The 24,435-nt window shown below is 39.7% G+C and overlaps 1 protein-coding gene across 14 annotated transcripts in view; it reads left to right on the forward strand.

The window, feature by feature from the left end:
* The window catches only part of LOC108390166 (E3 ubiquitin-protein ligase E3D), a 247,507-nt gene that overhangs the window by 161,894 nt on the left and 61,178 nt on the right, over nucleotides 1-24,435 (forward strand). For 10 of the 14 annotated variants that reach the window (XR_012124130.1, XR_012124126.1, XR_012124129.1 and 7 more), the window contains one exon: nucleotides 1,367-1,505. The exons of 1 other annotated variant lie outside the window; for it this stretch is intronic. Coding sequence is in view for 9 of the 13 variants with exons in the window: in XM_073219338.1 (XP_073075439.1) it covers nucleotides 1,367-1,505 (139 nt within the window). In the remaining 4 variants the exon portion in view is untranslated. Of the gene's footprint in view, nucleotides 1-1,366; nucleotides 1,506-8,186; nucleotides 8,241-8,909; nucleotides 19,446-19,469; nucleotides 19,545-24,435 lie in introns of those variants that run through there. 3 more of the 14 variants (XM_073219341.1, XM_073219343.1, XM_073219346.1) reach the window with 3 other exon arrangements.

Consider the following 24,435-nt stretch of genomic DNA (forward strand, 5'->3'; position numbering starts at 1 on the left):
ATCTTATGTCTGCCTCTGGCTGCATTTAACAGTCTGTCCTTATCCTTGATCTTTCCCATTTTAATTACTATGTGTCTTGGTGTTGTCTTCCTTGGGTCCCTTGTGTAGGGGGATCTGTGGATCTCCATGGCCTGAGAGACTATCTCCTTCCCCAGATTGGGGAAGTTTTCAGCGACTACCTCCTCAAAGACACTTTCTATCCCTTTCTCTCTCTCTTCTTCTTCTGGTATCCCTATAATGCGAATATTGTTCCACTTTGATTGGTCACACAGTTCTCTCAATGTTCTTTAATTTTTGGAGATCCTTTTTCTCTCTGTGCCTCATCTTCTTGTATTCCTCTTCTCTATTTTCTATTTCATTTATTGTCTCCTCCACCGTATCCAACTTGCTTTTAATACCCTCCATCGTGTTCTTTAACAATTGGATCTCTGACCTGAGTTAATTCCTGAGTTCTTGGATGTCTTTCCATACCTCCAGTAGGATGTTGATGATTTTTATTTTGAACTCCCTTTCAGGAAGAGTCACGAGGTCCATATCATTTAAATCTTTCTCAGGAGTTGTATTAACAATTTTACGCTGGGCAAGATTCCTTTGGCGTTTCATGTTTGTATGTGGCGCCCTCTAGTGTCCACGAGCTGTATTCTGGAGCTGCTCAGCCCCTGAAGCAATATCGGGGGTCGCAGGGGAGTGGTACTTGGGGTAGGAAAGAGCTGTTCCCCACCTCCCGGCTGCTGTGCCTGTCTCCACTGCCTGAGCCAGTGAGCCAGTTACACAGGTTTAAGTTTTTGTCCCAGAGCAGCCAGATATGGATCCCTGCTTTCCACAAGCAGCCGGAATCCCAGTCTCCCCAGGAACTCTGCCTGTATTAACTTTCTAACCCGGTAATCATGTGAGTCTCATGAAAGCACCATGAAATATAGGTTTGTGCTCCCAGCACAGACCTCCAGAGCTAGGTATTCAGCAGTCCCAAGCCTTCCACTCCCTCCCTGCTCCGTTTCTCTTCCTCCCGCCAGTGAGGTGGGGTGGGAGAGGGGCTTGGGTCCCGCGGAGCCACAGCTCTGGTACATTAGTTCTCTGAGGTCTGCTCTTTTCTCCAGGTGTGTGCAGTCTGACGCTGTCCTCTTTCCTGTTGCTCTCTCAGGATTAGTCGCGCCAATTAAATTTTCTAATTGTGTCCAATTTTAGGAGGAAGCCTCTGTCTCTCCTCTCACGCCGCCATCTTTAATCCCTCTTCTAATGTGACTTTTTATTTCTATTTTTTGTACATTGCTTTTTCCTCCTATACCTCAAAGTTTTTCTTCTTCTACATATTTTTGAAATAATTATGACCAGATATAATTATGAAATTACACATATTGTTTTCCAGGCTTTCCATCTCATGGGAAAGTGATGTCAGCACCCACTCTCTGACCCTGCCTTCTACAACCTGCTTGGAGCTGCTGCTGATATTAACAGGGAACAATGCCACTCTGCCCCCATCCCTCCGCTCTATGGATTCCTTTCAGGTGAGGAAGAGCTCCTGTACCAGGGTGTGATTTCTCCATTCATTTGCAATTGTTTTTTAAGGATCCTGCATTTCACAGGAGATAGCCCACCAAACTCACTGCTTCAGATAATGATAATAATGAGCACAGTGCATGTATTGCCTTGTCTCTTTTTCAACAAATGAGAAAATAGAGGCTCATAATTTATTAGGCAAGTGTTTAATAGAGGCAGAACTCATATCTGTCTAACTCCAAGGTTTGTTCTCTTAACCTCCATCTTCCTGGCCCTGAGAGAAATTGCAAGTACATCTGGTGAAGACACTTCTTTGCCCAGCTTTGCCCTAGAATAAGGATTTTCAACCATTATTACTGGCATTGCTACTGTTCGCTTACAAATTACCAAAAAGATGTTTTAACAGTGGTGGTACCTCATCTGTTCTCCACACAGTCCCGTCTCTAGTTCCTTACTCATCACTTTCCCACTCCTCTGTGTACTTGTTTGTGCTCCTAGTGAAGGACATGGTCAGACAGAGCAGCAGATGTGGTCTGATCAGGAAAACCTCCCTGCCACTTGATTGTCATTGATGTGACAAATGAGATCCAAGATGTTAACCAGTTGTTTAATGTGTGCCCTCTAGCTACTGAATGTAATTGAATATACCTGTGACTCTTGACAATGGAAAAATACTGAAAAGCCCTCTATGGCTGCTGAGAGGGTCATATGCCTTGCTTAGAAATGAGTAAATATGGGTTGTTTCTACTTCTGAAGGGTTGCTGGTGGGTCCTAAGATAACTTCAGGATCAATGTATATTGCTTGGTAAATCTCTGGTAAAATAAGACATGTGGACTTTCCTGTGAATTACAGGTCACAAAATTATTTTTTAAAAAAACGGTTCCAAGGAAACACTCCCAAACATATCTTACAAGGTGAGCATTGCCCTGATACCAAAACCAGACAAGGATGCCACTAGAAAAGAAAAATAGAGGCCAATATCCTTGATGAATGTAGATGCAAAAATCTTCAACAAAATATTAGCAAACTGAACCCAACAATAAAAGGATCATGCACCATTTTCAAGTGGGATTTATTTCAGGGGTGCAACGATAGTTTAATATCTGTGAATCAATCAATGTGACACACTACATTAACAAAATTTAGGATAAAAGTCATCATCTCAGTAGACACAGAAAAAGCATTTGACAAAATTCAACATCCATTCATGATAAAAATTCTCAACTAAGTGGGTATAGAGGGAGCATATCTCATAGAGGCCATGTATGACAATTCCACAGCTAACATTATAGTCAATGATGAAAAGCTTTTCCTTTAAGATCAGGAACAAGACAAGGACACCCACTCTTACTATTTTTATTCAACATGTGTTAGAAGTCCTAGCTAGAGTAATTAGGGGAAAAAAAGAGTAATCCAGATTGGAAAGGAAGTAAAACTGTCACTATTTGCAGATGACATGATATTATGTATAGAAAACCCTAAAGATTTCATCAAAAAACTTTTAGAACTAATAATTCAGTAAACTTGCAAGATACAAAAATAAATATACCTGTTGCATTTCTGTACACTTATAGCCAGGTAGCAGAAAGAAAAATTAAGAAAGCAATCCCATTTACAGTGCGTCAAAAAGAATAAAATACCTAGGAATAAAATTAACCAAGGAGGTGAAAGACCTATACACTGAAAAGTATAAGACATTAATGAAAGAAACTGAAGATATAAATAAGTGGAAAGGTATTCCATACTCATGGATTGGAAGAATTAATATTGTTAAAATGTCCATACTACCCAAAGCAATCTAGAGATTCAGTACAACCTCTATCAAAATTCCAGTGGCATTTTTCACAGAAGTAGAACAAACTATCCTAAAATTCAGATGGAACCACAAAAGACTCCGAATAGCTGTAGCAATCTTGAGAAAGAATAACAAAGCAGGATATATCATGCTTCCTCGTTTCAAACTATATTATAAAGCTATAGTAACCAAAACAGTATGGTATTGATATAACAGCAGACACATAGATCAATGGAACAGTGTAGGGAACCTGAAAATAAACCCATGCATACATGGTCAATTAGTTTAAGCAAAGGAGCCAAGAATATACAATGGGGAAAGAACAGTCTCTTCAATAAATGACTTTGGGAAAACTGGAAAGCCACAGGCAAAAGAATGAAACTGGACCCCTATATTACTATCACACAAAAATTAATGCAAAATGAATTTATGAATTAGACATAAGACCTGAAACCATAAAATCCTTAGAAGAAAACATAGGTGGTAAGATCCTTGATATAGATCTTGGCAATGAGTTTTTTTTTTAACCTGACACCAAAAGCAAAAGCAACAAAATCAAAAGTAAATAGGGCCACATCAAACTAAAAACTCATGCATAGCAAAGGAAACCATCAATAACATGAAAAGGTAACCTAATGGGAGAAATGTTTGCAAAACATGTATCTGATAAGATATATCTAAAGTATATAAAGGACTCATATAACTCAGTAGCAAAAAAACAATCTGAATAAAAAATAAGCAGAACTGCAATGCATTCATTTTAGGAGACTTCAACACACCACTCACTCCAAAGACAGATCCACCAGACAGAAAATAAATAAGGACACAGAGGCACTGAACAACACACTAGAACAGATGGACCTAATAGACATCTACAGAACTCTACATCCAAAAGCAACAGGATATACATTCTTCTCAAGTACACATGGAACATTCTCCAGATTAGACCACATACTAGGCCACAAAAAGAACCTCAGTAAGTTCAAAAAGATTGAAATTCTACCAACCAACTTTTCAGACCAGAAAGGTATAAAACTAGAAATAAATTGTACAAAGAAAACAAAAAGGCTCACAAACACATGGAGGCTTAACAACATGCTCCTAAATAGTCAATGGATCAACGACCAAATCACAATAGAGATCAAGCAATATATGGAAACAAATGACAACAACACAAAGCCCCAACTTCTGTGGGATGCAGCGAAAGCAGTCTTAAGAGGAAAGTGTATAGCAATCCAGGCATATTTAAAGAAGGAAGAACAATCTCAAATGAATAGTCTAAAGTCAAAATTATCGAAATTGGAAAAAGAAGAACAAATGAGGCCTAAAGTCAGCAGAAGGAGGGACATAATAAAGATCAGAGAAGAAATAAACAAAATTGAGAAGAATAAAACAATAGAAAATATCAATGAAACCAAGGGCTGGTTCTTTGAGAAAATAAACAAAATAGATTAGCCTCTAGCCAGACTTATTAAGAGAAAAAAAGAGAATCAACACACATCAACAGAATCAGAAACGAGAAAAGAAAAATCACAACGGACCCAGAGAAATACAAAGAATTATTAGAGAATACTATGAAAACCTATATGCCTAACAAGCAGAAAAACCAAGAAGAAATGGCCAACTTCCTAGAAAAATACAACCTTCCAAGACTGACCCAGAAAGAAACAGAAAATCTAAAAGACCAATTACCAGCAACGAAATTGAAGCAGTAATTAAAAACCTACCCAAGAACAAAACCCCCAGGCCAGATGGATTTACCTCGGAATTTTATCAGACATACAGAGAAGACATAATACCCATTCTCCTTAAAGTTTTCCAAAAAATAGAAGAGGAGGGAATACTCCCAAACTAATTCTATGAAGCCAACATCACCCTAATGCCAAAGCCAGGCAAAGACTCCACTAAAAAAGAAAATTACGGACCAATATCCCTGATGAACGTAGATGCAAAAATACTCAACAAAATATTAGCAAACCGAATTAAAAAAATACACCAAAAGGATCATACACCACGATCAAGTGGGATTCATCTCAGGGATGCAAGGACGGTACAACATTCAAAAATCCATCAACATCATCCACCACATCAACAAAAAGAAAGACAAAAACCACATGATCATCTCCAAGGATGCTGAAAAAGCATTCGACAAAATTCAACATCCATTCATGATAAAACCTCTCAACAAAATGGGTATAGAGGGCAAGTACCTCAACATAATAAAGGCTGTATATGTTAAACCCACAGCCAACATCATACTGAATAGTGAGAAGCTGAAAGCTTTTCCTCTGAGATCGGGAACAAGACAGGGATGTCCACTCTCCCCACTGTTACTCAACATAGTACTGAGGGTCCTACCATGGCAATTAGATAAAACAAAGAAATACAAGGAATCCAGATTGGTAAAGAAGAAGTTAAACTGTCAGTATTTGCAGATGACATGATATTGTACATAAAAAACCCTAAAGATTCCATTCCAAAATTACTAAAACTAATATCGGAATTCAGCTAAGTTGCAGGATGCAAAATTAATACACTGAAATATGTGGCTTTCCTGTACACTAACAATGAACTAATAGAAAGAAAAATCAGGAAAACAATTCCATTCACAATTGCATCAAAAATAATAAAATACCTAGGAATAAACCTAACCAAGGAAGTGAAAGACCTATACCCTTAAAACAACAGAACACTCTTAAAGAGAAATTAAAGAAGACACTAACAATTGGAAAGTCATCCCATGCTCTTAGCTAGAAAGAATTAATAAAGTCAAAATGGCCATCCTGCCCAAGGCAATATACCGATTGGATGCAATCCCTATCAAATTATCAACAGCATTCTTCAACAAACTGGAACAAATAGTTCAAAAATTCATATGGAACCACCAAAGACCACGAATAGCCAAAGCAATCTTGAGAAGGAAGAATAAAGGGGGGGTGGGGGATCTCACTCTTCAACTTCAAGCTCTACTACAAGGCCACAGTCGTCAAGACAGTTTGGTACTGGCACAAGAACAGACCTACAGACCAGTGGAACAGAATAGAGACTCCAGACATTAACCCAAACATATATGGTCAATTAATATACAATAAAGGAGCCATGGATATACAGTGGGGAAATGACTGCCTCTTCAGCAGTTGGTGTTGGCAAAACTGGACAGCTACATGTAAGAGAATGAAACTGGACCGTTGTCTTAAACCCCATACAAAAAAGTAAATTTGAAATGGTTCAAAGACCTGAATGTAAGTCATAAAACCATAAAACTCTTAGAAAAAAACATAGGCAAAAATCTCTTGGATATAAATATGAGTGACTTCTTCATGAACATATCTCCCTGGGCAAGGAAAACAAAAGTAAACATTAACAAATGGGACTATATCAAGCTGAAAAGCTTCTGTACAGCAAAGGATACCACCAATCAATAGAACAAAAGGCATCCTACAGTACAGGAGATTATATTCATAAATGACAGAGTGGATAAAGGGTTGACATCCAAAATATATAAAGAGCTCACACACCTCAACAAACAAAAAGCAAACAATCCAATTAAGAAATGGGCAGAGGAGCTGAACAGATAGTTCTCCAAAGAAGAAATTCATATGGCCAACAGACACATGAAAAGATGCTCCACATCGCTAGTTAGCAGAGAAATGCAAATTAAAACCATAATGAGATATCACCTCACACCAGTAAGGATTGTCACCATCCGAAAGACAAACAACAACAAATGTTGGTGAGGTTGTAGAGAAAGGGGAACCCTCCTACACTGTTGGGGGGAATGTAAATTAGTTCAACCATTGTGGAAAGCAATATATGGAGATTCCTCAGAAAGCTCAAAATAGAAATAACATGTGACCCAAGAATTCCACTTCTAGGAATTTGCCCTAAGAATACAGCAGCCCAGTTTGAAAAAGACAGATGCACCCCTATGTTTTTTGCAGCACTGCTTACAATAGACAAAAATGGAAGCAGCCTTAGTGTCCATCAGTAGATGAATGGATAAAGATGTGGTACATATACACAATGAAATATTATTCAGCCATAAGAAGAAAACAAATCCTACCATTTGCAACAACATGGATGGAGCTAGAGGGTATTATGCTCAGTGAAATAAGTCAGGCGGAGAAAGACAAGTATGAAATGATTTCACTCATCTGTGGAGTATAAGAACAAAGAAAAACTGAAGGAACAAAACAGCAGCAGAATCACAGAACCCAAGAATGGACTAACAGTTACCAAAGGGAAAGGGACTGGGGAGGATGGGTGGGAAGGGAAGGATAAGGGTAGGGGGAGAAGAAAGGGGGCATTATTAATAGCAGGTATAATGTGGGGGGGTTCATGGCGAGGGCTGTGCAACACAGAGAAGAAAAGTAGTGATTCCACAGCATCTTACTATGCTGATGGACAGTGACTGTAATGGGGTTTGTGGGGGGGACTTCGTGAAGGGGGGAGCCTAGGAAACAATGTTCTTCATGTAATTGTAGATCAGTGATACCAAAATAAATAAATAGATAGTTAAATAAGCGGAAGATCTTAAGAGACATTTTTCCAAAGAAGACATGCAGCTGGTATGTGAAAAGCTGCTCAACATTACTAATCATCAGGAAGCTGCTAATGAAAACCACAATGAGCTATCACCTCACACCAGTCAGAATGCTATCATCAAAAAGACAAGAAATAGGAAGTGTGGGTGAGGTCATGGAGAAATGGAAGCCCTGTGTGCTGTTGGTGGGAATGTAAATGGGTACAGCCCCTATTGACAATAGTATGGAGGTTCCTTAACATAAGAAGTAAAACTACCATATGATCCAGCAATTCCACTTCTGGGTATTTATCTGAAGAAAATGAAAACACTAACTTGAAAAGATATATGCACCCCTATATTTGTTGCAGCATTATTTACAAAATAGCCGAGATATGGAAATAACCTAAATGTTCATTGATGGAGGAATGGATAAAGAAGTTATGGTATGTATAAATAGAATATTATTTGGCCATTAAAAAAATGAAATCTTGCCAGTTGCAATATGGATGTATCTTGAAGGCATTATGCTCAGTGAAATAAGTCAGAAAAAAAACCCAAATACCATATGATCTCATTTAAATATGTGGAATCCATAAGCTCCCAAGTACAGAGAACAGATTGGTGGGTGCCACCAATGGGGGGGTAGGGAGTGGGAAAAAATGGGAGAAGCAGTTAAAATGTACAAAGATCTAGTTAAAAATAAATAAGTCATGGGGATTTATTATGCAGCACAGTAACTATACTTGATAATACTGTATTGCATATTTGAAAGTTGCTAAGAGAGTAGATCTTAGAAGTTATCACAAGAAAAAGTTTTTTGTAACTGTGTAAGGTGACAGATGTCGATTAGACTTATTGTAGTGATCATTTTGCCATGTATACTGATACCAAATCATTGTGTTGTATACCTACAAGTAATATAATGTTATATATCAATTATGCTGTAATTAGAAAAATGTTCTTAATAACTGCTCCAATCTAATTTGCATCCTAGTTCTCCTGGTAATCTGTTAATTTGATTATGATTTTCTTCCTAATACCAATTTGAGACTTTGGTCTTGATGTACCTGATTGTATTTATCATTACTCAGTTATCCATTCAATCCTGAGATCTCAAAGAGACCTACTTTAGAAGACACCTTACCATTTTGCAAGAGGGGAGACTGAGATCCAGTGAGATGGAGTGAGTTGGCCGGGGAATACCCACTGCGTCGGAGATGGAAGCAGGGCTGCTCAGGCTCGTGCCCACGTGCCCCACCTGCTACCCAAATGCAGGATGAGCTGAGGCCCTGGGAGGCAGAAGAGGGTTCGAGGGGTAGTTGGAAAAGGTTATAAGTACCTTGGAATGTCCACACACACCCCTTATTTTGTAGTAACCTATAATTATTTTATTTGTTTGTATACTGCCCTGCACTAGAAATTATTTAAAATTCTGTATATCAACCCATATTTCTTCCAAGTTTTGCATATTGAATTGAACATTGAATAACACAAAGGTTTGTATATGCCCACAAACATTTATGGAGGAAGATACAGGAAACTTAATAGTGGTTCTTTGGAGAGTGAGGCTGGAAGACTATTATTTTTTATTTCACTCCTTTATGTAGTGTTGAAATTTTTATATGCCCAGGTGAGTGGGGAGCAAGAAAGATGACCCTGACTGTGAAGATTTCACAGCATATTGGGGAAGTTAGAACAATCATCCATGTGTGATATAAATTGGGAATAATTTTATACAAAGTAGCTTCAACTCACATCTTAAAGAGATTGAAGGTGAAAGAGTAATCCAAACCTAGTGCAGGGAATTTGAGAGGAGGAGCAATCTCTATTTCTTCTCCATGAGGTAGGGGTCTTGCTCCCTTCAAGGACCTCAGCTGGGACCCATGTAAACGCACAAGCAGGAAAGCCCAGTCTGCCCTGCATTATTAGTATTCTCTCATAGCACCGTTTAATCACAGGGGCTCTGAGAGCCATCAGGATGTTACTGAATGTCTCTGTTAGTGGTTGTACTTCATCCGGTTTCAGTCCATTTTCTGAATATTATTGCCAGAAGCACATACATTTTCCCAATTTCAGAGGTACGGAGAAATTTGGCACAAGTTCATGAACAATATCTGCTAAAGAGATTTAGTCCCTGCTGCTACTCCTGGGAAGATGCATTTTTATCAGGAACATACCAGGAATCAACTTCCCTATGCAAGTCTTCATTACAAGGTAAAGGATCAGTGAAAAAGGGGAGGATGCCTGTCAGGATTAGAAAGAGATGCGCTGTTTTTTCATCCTTGTACCACCTACTCCATCGCTTATTACAGTGGCAAGGATTGGGGCAGCTAATTTTGCCCGTATTCAGAATTTACTCTTTCAGTTGGAAAAATCACTTTAATGCACATTTATTTTAAGTGCTGTGTTGGCAAGAGCTTTAAAGAGTAGAATGACACTTGTTAAAGATACCATTTTACAGTTCCATTTCTCTTACTTTCCAGGCCAACTCAGCTACTGTGAGCAATGCTTCTTTTTTTGTAAAATGTTTTTTTAGGTTTCCTGAAATTCAGTTGGCATTCCTGCTTGAGCTGTTATCCCTGCCAAATTCCAAAAGGAAAGGTTTATCTTATTAATTAGAAATATTAACATATATGACATTCTAACTTCTTAAATTACACTTGTAACATTTCTCTGAGGCCAATAGGGATATCTTTTGCTGGTTTTGTTGTCATTTTAATTTCTACTCTCTTTCAGAACCTTAATATCCCCTAGTGTGATTATGAGCCAACAAAACTTGGGATTCGGTGGGGAATCACTGATACTTTGCTAAGCACATGCAAGTTGTTGCAGTCCCAAGAAGAATGGACTTACTGTGTCACTCCCTACTTAAAGTTCTTCCTTGACTTTCTATTGTAATGAGAATGAAATCAAACATCTTATCCTGGCCTACAAGGCCTGGCAACACCTGGCCCTCCTCCCTCTCTGGCTTCATCTCCTCTTTCTCTCCACTTCAGTCCCTCTGCTCCAGGCACACTGGCATTATTTCCCACTTCTATCACAGCAGGCTGGTTCTGGCCATCAGCTCTGTGCTACCAGATCTTCACAAGGCTGCGTCCTTCCTGTCTTCCAGGTGTTGGTTCAGGTGTCTTCTCCCTCAGAAAGCCTAGCCTGACCCCACCCCTCATTGAGATCCCCTCTTCCCATCGTCATTATTTTATAACCTCACCTTGTTTTATTTTCTTAATAGCACTTTACACCATTTAAAATAATCTTGTTAATTTAGTTGTTTGTCATTTGTCCTCTACTAAAATGTGTGTTTAGTGAGAACAGGAGAATGTTTTTGTTTAATATCACTTCAATAGAATGTAGAACAGTACTTGGATGTAGGAAGAATTTAATAAATACTGGATGGTTGGATGCACAAATAAAATGCAAATTAGCATGGCCATTTGACTTTCTAGAGAAGTCCAAAGGACTGAGCTAGGGGAAAGCAGAGGCATCAGCAGTGTACGCCCAAGGGCAAGAGTGCCCTTTCTCTGCTGGGACAGCGTAATCTCAACAGATAAAGTCCAGGTTTGAGGTATGTCAGAAGTCGAGCCCAGATGGTTATCTGCACTGGAATTACAGCCTGGGGCATTGTACTAATGAGAAAGACTCAAGGAAGAATTCAGCCTTTGGAAAGAGCTGGCAAGATTCACGATGAGCGGAGTGGCCAGGACTGGGCTCCCTCTGAGCACTGGAGACCACAGTAAGGGGAACAGAAATGATGCCCAAGCTTTGGTGCCAGAACCAAGGCAGAGGGGATTTGGAGGTGCCAATGGGTCACCTGGAGTGAGGCAGTTTGCAGCCTGCTGCCACCATTACTGCTGCCAATTGGGTTCCACTCACTGCTTCAGAACTCTGAGTCGAGATGGCAACAAGCCAATTCCATAGCCTCTTTTCATGAAAATGAAATGAACTAAGTGCTTCTATATTCCAGGTAAGGAATTCCAGATAAGGTTCTAGGTGATTTGCACTTACTAGCTCATTTCATTTCATGAAAACACCATGAGAAAGGTATATTATTATTCCCATTTCACAGATACAGAAACTGAGCCACAGAGATTAACTTGCCCATCTCACACAACTAGGAAGTGGAGGAGCATACAGTACAAAGCCTGGCTCTAGAACCCCCATTCTTAACTACCATGTGTCAGAAAGACTTCTCTCGGGACATTTTATGGGCTTGATGATCTGCAGACTACAAACAGGGAGAAACTGTTCTGTACCATTTCTAAGAGTTGGATGACTAGGGCAGAGTACTCATATGCACATTCTTAGTGGCAGTCATAAGAAGTAGGGCTGCCAGTTTAGCAGTGGATTGTCGAGAGGGTTCCATTTCTTCCTTTAGTGACTGGATGGTTCTCCTGGTCAGGCACAACTTGGTCAGAATGGTAAAACAGGTACAAGATCTGCCTTTGGCATTTCTTGGGGCACACTGAATCAGGCCAGAGGCCAAAAGGCCTGTGGCCAAGCATTGCTTTCCCAATCTGCACTTGCTTCAACTTCCATTTCAGTTGGGTCTCATTCCCTCTGAACACGGGGTAAGTAGGGGGTAAAATAGCAAACGGTTCCATTAGCCAAATTGAACCATCTGGCTAAACTCTCTCCCTCCTGACTTATGGCTTGACTCCCACTGAGAATTCCCGAGAGGAGCCTTCCTTGCAAACTTATAACTCATCTGAGAGATAAGGAGTGTTGCACAGGCTTGCACCTGAGCCGAGGAAACCATTTTTGTTCGTTCCTATACCTTAATTAACTCCAGCTGCTCCAGGCCACCCAAATCGTGTGCATGAGATTTCCAAGGGCATAGAGCTCCAAAACTGAAGCCTCTTTTTTTTTTCTCCAGGTAAATTGTTGTATTCTACAATAATTTTAAATGTTTTCACAGACGTTATCCTTTTTTTTAAAATCCTCACACCCCCATTTTAAAAGTATAGAAAGTATATAATGTAAGCAAGTTCATGTAACTACCAAAATGTAGACCTGTGTTTTAAACTTAGGTCTTCTGTTTCTGAGTCTATTATTTATTCCATCTCATGACAGTTACATCAAAGAAAATGCCAGATGGTCCTCTCTCACAGTCCTGGTCCTGTGCATCTTATACATCTGGTAGTAACAGTAATCTCTTTTATTAATGTCATCCTTTAGAGAACCACAACCTCAGACATGGGAGCAGCATGAATTATATTATCAAGCATTATGGATCTTGACAAATAGTTGAACTTCATCAGTTTTATGTATATGTTGTGTGGTGAAAATATGTAGAAAAGAAGAAGCCAAAAATACGTAGACAAGAAGCAAACAAATGTATAGAGTTTATCTGTTACTACCTGATAAATAGGATTGGGCAGTGACATTTCCTCAGCTCTAGATGGACCTGAAATCATACACTGTTCAGTGGGGAAAGGAAGCAGATGAAGCATCTTTAATAAGGGACCTGTATGCTATTCTAGAGAAGGAAATTCTGAAGTAGTTACATTACTCGAGTGTAATTTGATTTTAAGAAACCTGCTGATACATCATTTCCATAATATAAAAAACATATATTCAACTTCTCAATTGTTCAGAAATAATTTTACAAATAATTCTTCCACCTGACTACTTTTTCACTACCTGTTGATGTCTGTATCAAAAGAGAGAAGAAAACAAATTAACACATGAAAATTTGCTTTTATCACTGGGCCTTTTTTTTTTATTTTGCCATCTCAGGTGAAAAGCTTTGATAGTATAGAAGTTGTGATTTAAAGTTAAGAACTTTTAAAATATATTTATAATTTATAATCTGTACGGTCTTATAACTGCAAGGGGAGGGTGTTCCCAGCCCGGGGTGAGTCACCAAAGAATCCGCTGAAGCTGAAGTAAGTCAAGGGAAAAGCTCAGGTCGGGAGAAAAGCCTTTATTTCCTGCGGCCACTGGGGCTTGCTCGCCAGGCAGTGGTCCAGTCGTGCCCGCTGCTGCTCAGGCTCCCCTTCCCACAGGGACTCCCTGGGCAGGTCCTTGGTGACTGTCAAGCGCCAGGCCAGTCACATGCCAAGGATGGACGGGAGGGGAGAATGGCCACTTTTCTCCACTCCCAGCCCCAGACCATCCATGAGGCTCTGCCACAGTGAACACCTTATAGATACGTAAATGAACCTAAGGCTGGACAGGAGAGCTGGGAATTCTGTCATTCACCCAACAGGTCTCCAAGAAATCGTTAGGCAGAGGCCTTGGAAGTTCACAGATGAGTAGCAACAAAGGCGCTGTTGGGAAGTGAACGTGAAGTTTCTATCTCTGCGCCACTTTTTCTGTCTAGTTTTAGACATTGCACTACATGAATGGCCTTATCTGTCCATTGTGTGCCATGTTCATCTCTGCACAAGTTGTAGCTATTATTATCTTTGAAAGTAACATTTTATAAAAGGGTTATGAAAAAATCACTTTTATGATGAAAAAGTTGGGAAGTATAGAAAAGTGTAAAGAAAATTAAAATCACTTGGGATAGCCATTGGTATTTTAGAGTAATTCTTGCTAGTATTTTTTATGTATACTTTGATATGCACACGCAGAAATACAGTTTAGTGTAAAATCGGACATCTTATTGGAGTTGCTGGAGCTCAGTTTCTGGCAGTATTCTGCACTTTGCTCTATTTCATCTTTTGGCATGAATGTAGGTGGTCTTCCTGGAGACTTCAAAGGGCCTTGAGCACTTCATGTGTGAGGGTTCTGTTATCAGGTGAGAATGGACAGGCAGGGGTGCTTTGAGCCCTTCCAGATGTCCAAGCATTGCTGCAGGAGGCAGACCTGCTTCAGTGTGGGCAGATGTTTGCTGGAATTTCTGCTCAGCTCTCAAGGTAATATGTGTGCTGCTTTCCAGAAAACTGGGAAGGCAGTAGCATTGGCACCCTGAAGTCCCCAGGTATGTCAACCTTCTTTGCTCCCTGCCAACACCTGTGTCCTCGGTAGGCAGGATATTCAGAAGTTGGGTGCTACTCACTGTCTTTCAGGAATCCAGCCTCAAAAGTAGTGATTACTACTCTGTTTTGAATCTCTCCTCAAAACAGATTCCTGACAATTCCTCACCAATTTGAGCATGAAAAGGATGTTGCCTCTTTCATTCCTTTCTGTTCTGCATGCTGCTCTTGTCTGGGGGAGTAAGCAAGGATCCTTAGTTTAATACAGTTCTCAGGTCTGGATTCTCTCTTCCTCTACCCACTTTCATATTGGCTATGAAGACAGAATATTCATATGCTGTTTTGCCGTACTCTAAAGAGTGTGGACAGTGGGGCCAGGCAGAGGCTGCACCAATTTACATTCCTACCAACAGTGTAGGAGGGTTCCCTTTTCTCCACATCTTCACCAACACTTCTTATTTCTTGTCATTTGGGGGGGTGGCCATTCTGACTGCTGTGAGGTGGTATCCCATTATGGTTTTGATTTGCATTTCCCTGATGATTAGCAATGTGGGGCATGTTTTCATGTGCCTGTTGCCTATTTGTATTTCTTCTTTGGAAAAATGACTGTTCAGGTCCTCCACCCATTTTTTAACTGGGTTATTGGTTTTTTGGTATTGACCCCTTATCTGATAAATCATTTACAAATATAGTCTTCATACTATAGGATGCCTTTCTGTTCTGTTGATGGTGTCCTTTGCTGTGCAGAAGCTTTTAAGTTTGATGTAGTCCCACTTGTTCAGTTTTTATTTCAGCTCTGCATCCCCACTTTGTGCTTCTGGTCCAAGGAAATGCTTAACTTGTTTTTTGTTTTTTTTTCAAGTATGGCAACAATTTGGAATTTTCTGTTTGTATTTCATTTGTCATTGCCATATACTTGACAAATCTAGGCAAGGACTTTTAATGCCATCTTTGGCTCTCTGTGATTTAACATCTTTGAAGGAGATTAACAGTTACCCTTCCTGTCCCAAGGACTATGTAAATGATAAAGTCATTTTTATAATTAATGTAATTAGTATCACATTTGACCACTACTTTCTATCTTTGAAGTCAGATTGGTTCAGGATTGGTGGGTGGCATGGTGAGGAAATGAAATACCCTAGGTCACAATAGAATTAAACATCCCCAGATTTTGAGTTTTCTGCTAAATGTCATTAGCAGTTCAGGTCACAGATAGCAGGGTGGTTTCTAGAGGCAAATGGATCTTAGCTTTGTTTTTACTTTTAGAGTTGTGTGAAATGGAAAGGAAATTGTATTTAATGACAGTAGAGTTAGTAGTTCAACCATTGACTGGCATTTTCAGTTTTTCTTAACTCTATTGTTTCTTTTTTAACCCAGGGATGGTATCCAGAAAATAACTCAATATTTAATATTTAGGTGCTTTTTAAAATCTGTATAAAGTAAACTTGCTCTGGGTACACAAGAGTTAGTTAAATTTTGCCTTTTGATTGGTTATTTTCATTTCATAATTTTGAGGGCTTGGAGAGTCTCACTGAATATGATGCTTTTTATCAGTTTTAATAAAAAGTATCTTTCCCTCCCCACTCAAAAAAACCTTAAGCAGTGCATTATTAGGTGTTGAAAATCAGTGAGGTAAGTTCCAGCCTGAGTTTGACCCAGATATGCAAAAGGATTTCTCCTCTCAAACTAACTGTGGGGTTCACATATAAATCAAGTATAAAAATCAAATGAATAATCACATCTGACTTGATTGTTTATAATTCATGATGTGTGGTCAAAACTGAAAGTTTCTGTGATATGACTGCCCTTGCACTGTTCGCCATGTAAGAACTTGTTTGTTTTGCTTCAGGAGCTCAGAGACTGTTGAGAGTTAGGCCTGGGGTTGATTAATGATTGTGTATTGAGTCCCCTATACAGAATTTTATTGTTGTTAACAACCATTTGATCAATAAATATGAGAGGTGCCCTCTCAGTACCACAGCACCAGTCATGCATGGTTAAGTCCCCTGGCTGATACTCTCAGGTCTTGGATGTCTCATCATGTCTCCCCCCTCGCCTGCAGGTCAGAGGCAGGGAGGGACAGACACTAACACATTCAAGGCAATCGTCAGCTGCAGCCCTGCTTTTCTCCTTAAACTGGCCATTTATTTTTTACTTGAAAAATTTGCATCCCTTTCCTTCTCCACCCTCTGGCACATCACCTGGAGTAAAAAAATCCATATAACATTTCCAGATAGCAGAAAACAGTGAGAACTATGTAGTAATCAGCCTCCCAGATTGTAAACAGTACAAAACAACATCCCAACTATGAAAAGTCTACACACATGCTTGAAGACAGACAATCTTCACTGCAAACTAACTGTGAGCAAATAGAAAAAGACTCAGCAAGTTCCAGTACTCAATTCCCTACACTTCTGCCTGGCCTACACCCTGCCACAAAGCTTCCGGTGAGCAAAAGCAGACCAAGAAATACTGCAGAGACGACAGAAGACAGGCTAGCAAAGGTGCCTAAGAGTGATTTTGAACCACCGCTAGAGACATTAAATCCAGCCTAAATTTTAAAATGCTGGAAAAATGTCCAAGCAGATCGGAGTGTAGTGTATAAGGAGAGATTTTAAAGTGCATGTGATTTAGAAGCCAGGTGACATATAGGACTGGGGACATTTAAAGAGAGACACGATTTAAAGGGGTGAACATGATCTGAAGGGTGAGCATCCTTGGGGCAGGCTCGTGAAAGCACAGCTTCTGGAGGGGGAAAAAAGCAAAAATAAGTGCTTTTTAACAATTAGATGAAGGAGAAAAGAAGAAAAAGGGGGTTGGGACTTCAGCAGAGGCCTCACAGCTCCCTTCCCAATGCCAAAACAAACACACTGACCACACACAAAAAAATTCTAAATCCCTGGGTTCTGCTAGAGGGATAGAAACGGGCACCTTTTAAAATAGGGCTTTGATGGAACACTTCGATATCATAAAAACAGACAAAAGAAAGTAAAGTAAGGGAAATATAGCAGAAAGTCAGAGAATAAGTCACAACCACCAACTAAAGAAAATCCTCCCCTACAAAATAATGATAAACTGAAGAAAAATTTGGAGTTCACACTCCAGGCAAAATCAAGAGCACTCAGTCATTTGAACATGAAAATCGACTCTTAAGTCAGAAATGCAAAGTAGGTAGAAACCAGGATAAATAAAGAAGGAGTTGATTGAAACACAGGAAAGAAATGGAAGAAAAAGTCAAAATTATTTCAGGGATGAAGACTAAATTTTAAAGTGCCCAAGTGAAAATAGTCTAATGGAAATTTTAATGAGGGTTTGAAGAGAGAGAGGAAAATAACCAAGAAAATGAAAATGATATAAAGAAAGAAAGAATATGGGTCTAAAGGGGAGGCAGATTTTTACTTCTGCTCTCAGGGTTTTTCAGCTGACCCTGAGAACTAAGCTGACATAAGAGGGTTAACAGGAGAAGAGGATCTAAATCTATCTAAGTTTTATGTGGCATCCAAGTTTTCATAAGGAATGAAGGTACAAAGCAAAGATGGAACCTACATGCTTTTCTAGTAGGTTGAACAAAGAGGCTGTTGTAGAAAAGTAAATTGTGTGAAGAGGCTAAAGGAAGATAAGAATTATTTTAACAAGGTCTGATTGGGTAAAATTTTTTTGTTCTCAGCTTCATATCCTTGATGATGAGAATGTTAGTTTTCTGTGGTTCAGGATTTCTTTCACTTGGTACTTTCATCTGCTTTTAAGAAAAAGGAGGAAGGTAAATTGTTTTCCTTTCTATTTGCTGCTTTTCAAGTGCCTTTAACTCAAAATAATCTTTATGCAAAGTGACATATTTGGGGATGCCATATCGTCACCCTTCAGATCCAAAAGAAAGTATTGGGTGTGAAAAATAGGCAAAGAAAATATGATTAAAAATAAAATTTATCAGTCCCTAAAAATAAGTAAAACTAAACATGATATGGAGCTAATACTTTAAAGTGTAGAAAAAAAGCAAACAGACAGAAAAAAACCTGAATCCAATCGCTTATAAAAACTTCCCAGGAGTAGAAAAAAACAGAATCTACACATTGAGAGTGGTCTCTGGGTACTTGGTACTTGTATTTGCTTTGGCTGCTCCCTGGGTGTCTGTGTGGGAGGTGGTTTCTGCCTGGCTTTCCTGCTCCCCCATCTTCTTCCAAGCCTCCCAGACCCTCTTGAAGAATGTGCTAGAGTAGGGGTCAGCAAACTGGCCTGCTGCCTGTTTTTTTAAATAAAGTTTTATTGCAACACAGCCACAGTTACTTGTTTACATATTTTCTGTGGCTGCTTTCCCGCTACACTGTAGCAGGGTTGAATAATTTCAGTAAAGACCATTTAATCCACAAAGCCTGAGTCTTTACTATCTGATCTCTTATAGGAAAAGCAAGTTAACCCCTATACTAGAGGATTCCCAAGCAATGACTGAGAAAACTTTCCCATAGGACTGACACTGACCATGGTCTTTAAAAATATATAGATCTGTATATAAAACTAGAACAATGATGGGTTGATGGTAGAAGACTAATACACAAATGTGTACTGTGGCAAAGTTAAAATTCTGTAACTAATAAATGGGAGCAGAATGGATGGGAAAAGATTTAAATATAAAAAATACATTCCTGGCGGAGCCAGGATGGCGGCATGAGTAGAGCAGTGGAAATCTCCCAAAACTACATATATCTATGAAAATATAACAAAGACAACTTTTCCTAGAATAAAGACCAGAGGATACAGGACAACATCCAGACCACATCCACACCTGCGAGAACCCAGTGCCTCGCAAAGGGGGTAAGATACAATCCCTGGCCTGGCGAGACCTGACCGCCCCTCCCCCCAGCTCCCGGTGGGAGGAGAGAGGTCTGAGTGGGAGGGAGAAGGAGCCCAGGACTGCTGAACACCCAGCCCCAGCCATCCAGACCACAGCGCAGACACAGTGCATGCGTGGGGCCCTGGATACCAGGGAAACATGGCAGCAAGAATGGTGAGCGGGTACCGGAGGCCGGCACTGGAGGACAAAAGAAAAGCGAGCAGCCATCTTTTTCTTTTTTTGTTGTTGTTTTGTTGTGGGGAGTGCTTTTTGGAAGTCTTAAAGGGACAGGGACCCCAATACTAGGGAAACAGGGCAGCAAGACCGGCGAGCGGGTATCGGAGACCGGTGCCGGAGAACAAAAGAAACGTGAGCAGCCACCTTTTTTTCTTTTTCTTTCTTTTTTTTTTGTTGTTGTTTTGTGGCAAGTGCTTTTCGGAAGTCTTAAAGGGACAGGGACCCCAATATTAGGGAAACAGGGCAGCAAGACCGGTGAGCGGGTATCGGAGACTGGTGCCGGAGAACAAAAGAAACGCAAGGGGCCACCTTTTTTTTCTTTCTTTTTTGTTGTTGTTTTGTTTTGGCAAGCGCTTTTTGGAAGTCTTAAAGGGATAGGGGCCCCAATACTAGGGAAACAGGGCAGCAAGTCTGGTGAGCAGGTGCCCGAGGCTGGCGCTGGAGAATAAAGAAAAACGAGCGGCCATTTTGTTATTTATTTTTATTTTTATTTTTATTTTTTTGTTTTTGTGGTCGTTTTGTTTCTGCGGGTGCTTTTTGGAAGTTTTAAAGGGGCAGGGCGGGGCATTTAGTCCAGAGATAGGGAATCCGGGGATCTCTGGGCACTCTAATCCCCTGGGCTGCAGGGAGCACGGAGGACCCTTATGGAGATAAATAGCCTCCCAGCCGCTCCCCCTCCAATGCAACTCCACCACTTTGGAGCAGCAGCCCGAGCCAGGCGACGCCCACAGCAACAGTGGAGATAAAATCCATAGCAGCCGGGCAGGAAGCAGAGGCCCTGTCTGCGTGCAGCTACCCAGCACAAGCCACTAGAGGTCGCTATTCTCCCAGGAGAGAAAGGCCACAAACCAACAAGAAGGCAAGTTCTTCTAGCCATCACTAGTCCCAGTTCTGCAAAATATTCCTATCACCACGAAAAGACAAAATTACAGGCAAACCAAGATCACAGAGACACCAGAGAAGGAGACAGACCTAACCAGTCTTCCTGATAAAGAATTCAAAATAAAAATCATAAACATCCTGACAGAGATGCAGAGAAATACGCAAGAGAAATGGGATGAAGTCCAGAGGAAGATCACAGATGTAGGAAAGGAGATCACAGAAATGAAACAAACTCTGAAAGGATTTATAAGCAGAATGGATAAGATGCAAGAGGCCATTGATGGAATTGAAACCAGAGAACAGGAGCGCATAGAAGCTGACATAGAGAGAGATAAAAGGATCTCCAGGAATGAAACAATATTAAGAGAACTGTGTGACCAATTCAAATGGAGCAATATCCATATTATAGGGGTACCAGAAGAAGAAGAGAGAGGAAAAGGGACGGAAAGTATCCTGGAAGAAATAATTGCTGAAAACTTCCCCAAACTGGGGGAGAAAATAATTGAACAGACCACGGAAATACACAGAACCCCCAACAGAAAGGATCCAAGGAGGACAACACCAAGACACATAATAATTAAAATGGCAAAGATCAAGGACAAGGAAAAAGTTTTAAAGGCAGCTAGAGAGAAAAAGGTCACCTATAAAGGAAAACCCATCAGGCTAACATCAGAATTTTCGACAGAAACCCTACAGGCCAGAAGAGAATGGCATGATATATTTAATGCAATGAAACAGAAGGGCCTTGAACCAAGGATACTGTATCCAGCACGACTATCATTTAAATGTGATGTGGGATTAAACAATTCCCAGACATGCAAAAGCTGAGGGAATTTGCTTCCCACAAACCACCTCTACAGGGCATCTTACAGGGACTGCTCTAGATGGGAGCACTCCTAAAAAGAGCACAGAACAAAACACCCAACATATGAAGAATTGAGGAGGAGGAATAAGAAGGGAGAGTAGAGAAGAATCTCCAGACAGTGTATATAACAGCTCAGTAAGCGAGCTAAGTTAGGCGGTAAGATACTAAAGAGGCTAACCTTGAACCTTTGGTAACCATGAATTTAAACCCTGCAATGGCAATAAGTACATATCTCTCAATAGTCACCCTAAATGTAAATGGACTGAATGCACCAATCAAAAGACACAGAGTAATGGAATGGATAAAAAAACAAGACCCATCTATATGCTGCTTACAAGAAACTAACCTCAAACCCAAAGACATGTACAGACTAAAAGTCAAGGGATGGAAAAACATATTCCAGGCAAACAACAGTGAGAAGAAAGCAGGGGTTGCAGTACTAATATCAGACAAAATAGACTTCAAAACAAAGAAAGTAACAAGAGATAAATAAGGACACTACATATTGATAAAGGGCTCAGTCCAACAAGAGGACATAACCATTCTAAATATATATGCACCCAACACAGGAGCACCAGCATATGTGAAACAAATACTAACAGAACTAAATGGGGAAATAGACTGCAATGCATTCATTTTAGGAGACTTCAACACACCACTTACCCCAAAGGATAGATTAACTGGGCAGAAAATAAGTAAGGACACGGAAGCACTGAACAAGGCAGTAGAGCAGATGGACCTAATAGACATATATAGAACTCTACATCCAAAAGCAACAGGATATACATTCTTCTCAAGTGCACATGGAACATTCTCCAGAATAGACCACATACTAGCCCACAAAAAGAGCCTCAGCAAAATCCAAAATATTGAAATTCTGCCAACCAATTTTTCAGACCACAAAGGTATAAAACTAGAAATAAATTCTACAAAGAAAACAAAAAGGCTCACAAACACATGGGGGCTTAACAACATGCTCCTAAATAATCAGTGGATCAACGAACAAATTAAAATAGAGATCAAGGAATATATAGAAACAAATGACAACAACAACACAAAGCCCCAACTTCTGTGGGATGCAGCAAAAGCAGTCCTAAGAGGAAAGTATATAGCGATCCAGGCAGACTTGAAGAAGGAAGAACAATCCCAAATGAATAGTCTAACATCACAATTATCGAAATTGGAAAAAGAAGAACAAATGAGACCCAAAGTCAGCAGAAGGAGGGACATAATAAAGATCAGAGAAGAAATAAACAAAATTGAGAAGAATAAAACAATAGCAAAAATCAACGAAACCAAGAGCTGGTTCTTTGAGAAAATAAACAAAATAGATAAGCCTCTAGCCAAACTTATTAAGAGAAAAAGAGAATCAACACAAATCAACAGAATCAGAAATGAGAATGGAAAAATCACAACAGACTCCACAGAAATACAAAGAATTATTAAAGACTACTATGAAAACCTATATGCCGACAAGCTGGGAAACCTAGAAGAAATGGACAACTTCCTAGAAAAATACAACCTCCCAAGACTGACCAAGGAAGAAACACAAAAGTTAAACAAACCAATTATGAGCAAAGAAATTGAAATGGTAATCAAAAAACTACCCAAGAACAAAACACCCGGGCCGGACAGATTTACCTCGGAATTTTATCAGACACACAGAAAAGACATAATACCCATTCTGCTTAAAGTTTTCCAAAAAATAGGAGAGGAGGGAATACTCCCAAACTCATTCTATGAAGCCAACATCACCCTAATACCAAAACAAGGCAAAGACCCCACCAAAAAAGAAAATTACAGACCAATATCCCTGATGAATGTAGATGCAAGAATGCTCAACAAAATATTAGCAAACCAAATTCAAAAGTATATCAAAAGGATCATACACCATGACCAAGTGGGATTCATCCCAGGGATGCAAGGATGGTACAACATTCGAAAATCCATCAACATCATCCACCACATCAACAAAAAGGACAAAAACCACATGATCATCTCCATAGATCCTGAAAAAGCATTTGATAAAATTCAACATCCATTCATGATAAAAACTCTCAGCAAAATGGAAATAGAGGGCAAGTACCTCAACATAATAAAGGCCATATATCATAAACGCACAGCCAACATTATACTGAACAGCACGAAGCTGAAAGCTTTTCCTCTGAGATCGGGAACTAGACAGGGATGCCCATTCTCCCCACTGCTATTCAACATAGTACTGGAGGTCCTAGCCACGGCAATCAAACAAAACAAAGAAATACAAGGAATCCAGATTGGTAAAGAAGAAGTTAAACTGTCACTATTTGCAGATGACATGATATTGTACATAAAAAACCCTAAAGACTACACCCCAAAATTACTAGAACTGATATCAGAATACAGCAAAGTTGCAGGATACAAAATTAACACACAGAAATCTGTAGCTTTCCTATACACTAACAATGAACCAATAGAAAGAGAAATCAGGAAAACAGTTCCATTCACAATTGCATCAAAAAGAATAAAATAACTAGGAATAAATCTACCCAAAGAAGTGAATGACCTATACTCTGAAAACTACAAGTCACTCTTAAGAGAAATTAAAGGGAACACTAACAAATGGAAACACATCCCATGCCCGTGGCTAGGAAGAATCAATATAGTCAAAATGGCCATTCTGCCCAAAGCAATATACAGATTTGATGTAATCCGTATCAAATTACCAGCAACATTCTTCAATGAACTGGAACAAATAATTCAGAAATTCATATGGAAACACCAAAGACCCCGAATAGCCAAAGCAATCCTGAGAAAGAAGAATAAAGTGGTGGGGATCTCACTCCCCTACTTCAAGCTCTACTACAAAGCCATAGTAATCAAGACAATTTGGTACTGGCACACGAACA

This window comes from Manis javanica, chromosome 13, assembly GCF_040802235.1.
Source record: "Manis javanica isolate MJ-LG chromosome 13, MJ_LKY, whole genome shotgun sequence".
Lineage (NCBI taxonomy): Eukaryota > Metazoa > Chordata > Mammalia > Pholidota > Manidae > Manis > Manis javanica.